This window comes from Austrofundulus limnaeus, unplaced genomic scaffold (genome assembly GCF_001266775.1).
Source record: "Austrofundulus limnaeus strain Quisiro unplaced genomic scaffold, Austrofundulus_limnaeus-1.0 Scaffold465, whole genome shotgun sequence".
NCBI classification, from domain to species: domain Eukaryota; kingdom Metazoa; phylum Chordata; class Actinopteri; order Cyprinodontiformes; family Rivulidae; genus Austrofundulus; species Austrofundulus limnaeus.
In genome coordinates this window covers 526423-534435 of record NW_013952867.1, presented here as the reverse complement: position 1 = coordinate 534435, position 8013 = coordinate 526423, and the positions used below count along the sequence as shown (strand labels likewise).

Sequence of the window (8013 nt, the reverse complement as noted above, 5' to 3'; positions counted from 1 at the left end):
GGTTTTGAACATGTTTTTTATTCCTCTTTCACTAACAAAAGTAGAGGAGTTGCAATCCTTGTTAAAAATTCTGTGCCCTTTAAAGTCATAGAATGTATTAAAGACGCAAATGGGAGGTACGTACTTGTTAGAGCAATGATAAATGGGGAAGAATTTGCCATATTGAATGTTTATTTTCCACCGGGTCATCCTATTAAYTTCTTAACGGAAATAATGGCAAAACTTATGGATCTCTCTCTYGAAAATGTTATCSTAGGAGGTGATTTTAATTGTCTTAAGAATCCACTGATTGATAGGCTTCCCATTAGCCCCCTTTCTATTTCAGGTAAATCAAAACAGATTTTTGATCTTTTTGAGGAGGCGGGGTTTGTGGATGTATGGAGAAAACTCCATCCTGCTGGAAAGGAATACACTTTCTACTCCAACCCCCACAAATGCCACACACGTATTGACTATTTCTTTCTCCCTAAAATTATTTTAGGACAAGTTGCCTCATGCAAAATAGGACACATTGTTATATCTGACCATGCTGCAGTGTATCTWAATTAYACTGTTAAAAWTGCTAGGGTTCAGTCAAATCACTGGAGACTAAATCCTTTAATTTTAAAGGACGGAAAATTTGTGGAGTATTTTCGAACAGAATTCGAACAATTCCTCGCTATCAATTCYCCCTCWGCTAGCAGCCCCTCCTTGCTTTGGGACACAGCTAAAGCATTTAGTAGAGGATTAATATTATCATATACGTGCAGCAAAAAACGAAGAATTGCAGAACAACAAAACATACTGGAAAGAAAGCTTAAACTTGCAGAGGAAGAATATATTAAAAAACCCTCGCAATCCAAGTTGGGAGAGCTCAATGCCATCAGGTGCTCGCTGAACACATTACTGACGCAGAACGCTACAGACAAAGTCAAATTTGCTAAACAAAGATTGTTCGAACATGGGGATAAACCAGGTAGATACCTTTCCTATCTTACAAAAACACGGAAGTCCTCCCAAACAATTGCTTCAATTTCTGATCAGAAGGGTTCGTGTTCTACAAACCCAGAGAAAATAAATGCAGCTTTCTTTGATTTCTACAAAAATCTGTACCAATCTGAACAATGTGATAATTCCCAATCTTCAATGGAAACTTTTTTCTCAAAAATTAAGTTGCCCATGTTACCAGAGGACAAAAAGAAAGATCTAAATGCAGAAATATCAGAGGTAGATGTGGAAAGAGCCATCAGATCTCTCCAGGGAGGGAAAGCACCAGGCCCGGATGGGCTCACTTCAGAATTCTATAAAACATTTATGGATCTGCTATCAAAGCCCTATTTATCCATGCTGAATGATTCATTTGGTACAGGTGTTCTCCCCACTTCCCTTCGAGAAGCAAATATATCCTTAATTCTTAAGAAATCAAAACCTCCAGAAAATTGTGGCACTTACAGACCCATCTCATTACTTAATGTAGATTTAAAAATATTGTCCAAAATTCTAGCAAAACGCTTGGAAAACATTCTACCYCTTGTGATAGGTATGGACCAAACAGGTTTTATCAAGGGGCGTAATTCCTGTAATAACCTCAGACGTCTTTTGAACGTGATTCAGCTGTGTCAGCGGCGCGCGATAGATGGTCTTGTAGTCTCCTTAGATGCAGAGAAGGCGTTCGACCGCGTGGAATGGTCATTTCTTTTTCATACTCTGCATCAATTYGGATTGGGTCCCAACTTTATCAGCTGGATTAAAGTCCTCTATAGTCGTCCTTTGGCTGCGGTTATTACGAATGGGCTTAGGTCTAGTAATTTTGAGGTGGGAAGGGGAAACAGGCAGGGCTGCCCCCTTTCTCCTCTTTTATTCACCCTTGCTATCGAACCGCTGGCCGAAGCAATTCGTAGTGACCCCACTGTAATCGGTATCAATACTGATCGAGGGACCCATAAAATTTCTTTATATGCCGATGATGTTTTGTTGTTTCTCTCCAGACCTGTCACTTCGGTCGAAAGAGTCATCGCAATTATTAATCAGTTTGGCTCATTCTCGGGATACAAAATAAACTTCTCTAAATCCGAGGCCATGCCTTTGGGTAAACAATTTTATATCCCTAGTTCCCCTTTTAAATGGTCCCCTGCAGGATTTAAATATCTCGGTATATTTGTCACACCTGTCTTCGATCAGATGTTCAAAACAAACTTTTTCCCATTATTTGAAAAAATTAAGCTAGACCTTGAACGTTGGAGCGGTCTTCCCATATCTTGGCTGGGCAGAATCTCGCTTCTAAAGATGAACATTCTCCCTCGTTTGTTATACCCAATTAGGATGATTCCTATTTTATTTACTCAAAAGTGGATCCAAAAGCTGAAGAGTTGGTTTGGTTCCTTTATCTGGGCTAAAAGAAGGGCATTCATAAAAATGTCAACACTACAGCTACCAAGAGACATGGGAGGCTTAGATCTCCCAGACCTAAAAAAATATCAAGTGAGTTCTCTTATTTTATATGCCCGAGAGTGGACATCTGGAAATCCATCCACAGTGTGGCTAGATGTAGAAGCCTCGTTATGTGGCTGCCCTCTTAAAAGTTTGCTGTTTCTTAAAAATATGAAAACAATAAATAAATTTTGTAGCAATCCAATCACTGTGAATACAGTCAAGGCCTGGAGGGTGGCTCAACATATCGAGGGAAGAACCGGGAGGACGTCCACGTTTACGCCCTTTTTCCAGAACCCTGACTTTCTTCCGGGTATGTTGGATGCGGGTTTTGGGGAATGGGTGGATAGGGGTATCTCCTCTTTAGGCTGTCTTTTTAAGGAGGGGATCCTCATGTCTTTTAATCAAGTTGTGGAAGTCTTTGGAGTAGGGAAAAATAACCTTTTCCGTTTCTTCCAGCTGAGAGACTTTATTTAAAAAAGAAACAACTCTACTCAGGGACACTGAGGTTTCGGGCATTGAAAAACTGTTTTTCAGAACTCGTGAAGTGTCACTCAGTTTGTGCTACAAAACATTAAAATGTCATAAGCATCACTTACCAACTCGGGCCCAGGCCTGGGGAAGAGAGCTGGGTATYGAGATTACTGATGAAATGTGGAGCAGTATTTGGAACTCTGCCAGAAAAATTACTATTTGTAATCGCTCCTGGGCGCTGCAACTTAAATTACTACATAGAGCTCACCTGGCCCCAAATCGGGTTTCTAAGTTTAAACCAGGGTCCTCTTCCCTGTGCCCTAAATGCAAAATACATGAGGGTAACCTCACACATTGTCTCTGGTCATGCCCTAAAATCCAGTTATATTGGGAATCAATTCTGGCTGAGACTAGGAGAATTATCAAAACTAATATCGATCTTGATCCAGCATCTCTTCTCCTTGGTCTACCAAGTAAACATATTMAAAATCAAAACAAGAGTAAGTTGTATAATGTCCTAATTTTCTGTGCTAGAAAGAATATTTTGTTACAATGGATCTCTAATAAATCTCCTACTATTWTTGGGTGGAAGAAACTKGTTTTGGAATATATCCCTCTCGACTTTCTAACATGCCTAGTCCACTCTAAGACTGACACTTTTGGACGGATATGGAAGCCCTTCTTGGACTATGCTGAAGGACACGTGTCTACCATCCTGTCTCGAGCATTTATAAATGCTTAGATGTGAACTATATAATGACGGAAATATGTGTGCCCCCCCTGTTTTATCTTTTCTTTTTCTGTCTCCTATGGACTGCGCTGCTGAGCTTTTGTTTTGTTCTGTGTTATGTTGTTGTTATTAAACAAAATTAATAAACATATCTATAAAAAAAAAAACCTTTCAGAAGCATTTTGAACCACAGCAGTTTGTTATATTACAGAAATCTGTGGTTATCCATGTGCTACATTACTTTTTAGTCACTTTAGAATTAAACACACTTTAGGCTAATAAATATGGTTTGAATGAAAATGTGGAATTTAGAAAAAAAGAGCAAAAAACAGAATATTAGAAAAAAATAAATCAGATTTTATGAGGCTCTATATGTGGTTGCAACGTGGCAAAATGTGGAAAAGTTCCAAAGGTTACATAAGAATATCAGTACCTGAGAGGTCCAAACCTCCCTGTTCTTTTGACGTTACCAAAACACCTGTTAAATATTTATTTTAATGTAATAATTGTGATGTTTTGAAGTGCGGCTCTGTGTAAGTGTGATTAATAAATAAAGCTGATCAGATGTAAACTCTGGGTCCTTACATGGGCTTGTTTGGAGCGTCAGACGGATCGCTGCAGAATGGCTCCAGCACCGTGTCCTCAGACATCTCCAGGTCCAGCAGAGTGCTGAGGATCTCCTCCCGGCTCGGGGGGGACATGAGGGGCTTGAGAATGTGGGCTCCGCCCCCTCCCGCCCCCCGCTGCAGCTGACTCGCTCTCACCTGCGACACCGAACTGATGGAGTGGGGAGAACTGCTGGGCGTGGTGGACGTGAGCCCATCCATGCTCTCTGGAAGCTCGCTGGTCGGCGAGCACACGTGGTCGACGAAGGAGGTGGAGCTTAAAGGCAGCGGTATGACTGGGTCSAACGCTGATAAGAGAAACTCTTTCCTCTCGCAGTGGAAGTCCTGGAAGGGGCTGAGGATGTGGGACTTGCCGTAAGACATGTCCCACTCGACGCTTGTGGCTTTCSCAGGGTTGGACGCAGACTCCTCAGACCTGTCAAAGAATACAGGGCTGGTGGACCTGGTCTTGCTCRGCTCACAGCCTCTCTGAGAGGACACCTGACGAGCAGTTTGGTTCTGGGAAAGATCCGAGCCCTGTGCTTCCTGACTGACGTCACTGAGGAACTTGAGCGGTAAGCTTTTGTCGGTCAGAACGAACTGAGTGCCACTGTAGGGACTGGAGAAGTGTGAGTGATGGACGGTGTTTATATCGAAGCTGTAGCTGTGAGGGAGCTCTGGGGACAAGCTGTCCTCCATGAAGTTACAGCTGTCTAACCCCGGGTCGGACAGGAAGTGGTGACAGTCATCGGACACGTCCCGCCTCACTGAAACGTCCGGCTGAGAGCTGCTGGGCTTCGTTCTCTTGGTTCGGGGCTTTTTGTCCTCAGCAGCTGCAGACTTCAGGGTCCTGGGTTTGCGAGGGGTGGTGGAGGTGGTTCTTACGGGTTTAGTGTGTTTAGTCGAGGAGCTGAACAGCGCTGCAGCCTGAGCCATGGCAGTGGTATGCCTGTCCGATCCAACCACCTGAACGGGAAGGGCCTGTCCTTGCTGTCTCTTCTGGAGGAGCTGCTTGAGGACAGCCAGGCCAGAGGGCGTCTCAAAGCCTAGCTGTCCGTTCTTAGGACCCGAGCGTGGAGACTCTCCTCCTGGCAGGGGGCGTGGGAAGTCTTTCTGTGAGGACTGATTAGCGGTGCAGTCCTCCTGAGAAAACTCTACCTTCACCCTGGTGGTCTGGCAGCCTTGCTGCTTCGTCTCAGCTGAAAATCTCTGGTTGACGTCCATGATGGAGGTTTCACAGTCCTCCACCTTCAGTTCCATTAACTGAGACCTGCCCTGGCTGCTGCTGCCTGGCTGCTGAGACAGAGGAACGTCTTGAGAGGACGGAGGACACCTGTCCTTACTCAGATCATCACATTTGATGGGTTTCCTCTTCCAGGACCTCCTGGGTTTTGGAGCCATTGAAGGACCTTCAGGTGCACCTTTAGCCTTGTGGCTCTGCCTCACAGTGTTGCCTCTTCTCGACTTCTTGGTTTCTTGTGCTCCTGAAGACGGGGTAGCAGACTTGTTTATTTTTCTTCGTGAATGCGTCGACTTCTTGGGTTTGGCAGTTTGGGCCTTTCTTTGGGCTCTTTTGATCAGAGGCTTGGTGCGGGGCTTGTGCCGAGCAGAACTGAGACAGGGGTCCCTCCGGGGGTTTACCAGCGGCTCAGAGCTGCTGCTGTCCATCAGGGGGTCAGTGGGGGACCAGCAGCGTGGAGGTGTGGACTCTGAGGGACTCGGGGAACAATCAGAGAGATAGCCCAGCTCTACCATGACGTCGGTGTACTGGCTGTCGTGGTCTTCTGCGAGCTCACAGTAGCATGGTCGAGGAGGGGGCAGGGAGGGCAGGACCGGGCCTCTCAGGCAGCCTCGACCCTTCTGGATCCTCTCACCACGTCTAGCACGAGGTCTGGATGAGACGTTGATGGTGGTCTTATTGGTGCTGTTGACCTTTGATTTTCTTTTGGGCTGTTTCTTGGCTTTGGGCTCGTGAATGGGTAACTTGACAGCGGTGGACTCTGGCACTTTGGGCCAAAAGTCCCTCAGAGGGGCTAATTTATCATACTTCTCCAATTTGTTAGGTGTCAACAACACCAGCGGTTCTTCTGCATTGACCTTGGACATCTTCACCAACATGTTCTTCTGTCCTTTGAACCTGTTGATGATGATGTATTTGATGATGACAGGAGGCTCCTTCTTGCGTCTTCTCTGGTGTTTGAAATCCTGCCTCCTGGGAGCAAGGCTGTCCTCGAGTCTTTCTTTGACAGAGGTCAGGTTTTTAGGATGACTGGGTCCTTCTCTCTCATCTCTACTGAACTTCATCCTGCGCTTGGCCCTCAGTGTATACTTGCTCACAGGTAGTGCTGGTGGTTTAGAGCAGGTCCCTTTAGCAGATAAATTAGGTAAAAGGTCTTTGGCTTCTTCAGAAAGAGACTCAAACCTGGAGGCATTGGGGAAGATGAGCTCTGCAGCTGGTTCCTCCTCCTTGATGATTGTTTGAACTTCGTGATTTGGCTCCTCTGTAATGGGCTCTGTCAGTTTTATTGGTTGATCCTTTAAAACAGGATTCTGTGAGTCCACCAGAACAGAAGGAGCTGCAGAGTCCATGTTAGTGTCAGCTGGACCGTCAGAGCTTTGAACTGTCCTTGCCTTGCCCCTTTGTCCTGCCATTCCAAGACGTTTTTTAGGAACTTTAAGCTTTGATTTGCACGATGGAACCAGTTCCAGATCACTGCAGGGCTCACCCAGCTTTTTATTCCCAGTTTTCTTTCTGCTCAGACAGTTGGAGAGAATGACGCTGGGGAAAAACTTGTAGTGTGCCTCCTGCTGAGCCCCGACAGTCCTCTCAGTCTTGTTGTCCTGGTAGTCTTCGTATCTAATTTTGAGTTCTCCAACATCTCCCTCTTCACTTCCCTGGACCGTTTCCTCCCCGCGTGACTCCAGGAAGCTGTCCTCCACCGTGGGAGGCAAGACGGAGGTGATGCTCCTCCTGATGGGGCTCTTCCTGTTCTCCGGGGTCAGGTCCACCTCGGTCTTGGCTGAGCAGTTTCTTCGGTCTGAGTAGCAAAGTGAAAAGGTGCCGTGGTTCTGGAAAAGGGACAGGCAGTTAGTTTCTACATTCTTCATGCTGTCGTACAGCTTCCTGTTCTTGGTGACCTTCCTGGTACCAAAGGGGAAACCCTGGAGCTCGGCCTTATCCAGAGTTAAAGAGGTTTTGTTGTCGTATGTGTACAGGGGTCGTATGTCCTCTTTGTCCATGCAGATGGGGGATGCCTCGGGGTGATTGGCTATTTTGCAAGGAATTGGGTGTTTGACTGGTAAGATGTAAGGCATTTCTTTATTAACCTTAAACCCAGATGAACATTCACTGCTGCTGTCCTGGCTGCCTTTTAGCTGAAAGTGCTTGTCTAGAGGTTCATCTGAGTCCAACATGTGGACTGATCTGTGTTCAGGATGCTTGTACTCTAAAAGGGTCTTGGCAGAAGAAGGTGGCTCCAGGTGGACTCCCTCCCCAGTGAAAGGATTTGTCTTCCCCAGCAGCTGTTCAGTGACTGTGAGTGAGGACTGGGACATGGAGCCGCTGTCAGTCAAAGAGGAATCTATGGATGCAAAAGATAAGGAAGTGACACTTTGTTTAAACTTCACAGCAGCAAATGTATCTGCAGAGCAACATCTAAACTGCACACCTGATGATAAGAACAGTCTAACGAAACACTAAATCATTAAAGACTTCTTGCCCAGTCAGACATTACCAATGTATGGATCAAAATGACGATTATTATAAATCTTGGTTTAATTTTTATTGTATTTACA

General features: G+C 45.4%; 1 protein-coding gene across 1 annotated transcript in view; it reads right to left on the bottom strand.

The window, feature by feature from the left end:
• The window catches only part of LOC106529776 (DNA polymerase zeta catalytic subunit), a gene marked incomplete at its 3' end in the record, with an annotated part of 92992 nt that overhangs the window by 8616 nt on the left and 76363 nt on the right, over positions 1-8013 (bottom strand). The window contains 1 exon segment of the mRNA XM_014025278.1: positions 4199-7799. Coding sequence (XP_013880732.1) covers positions 4199-7799 — 3601 coding nt within the window.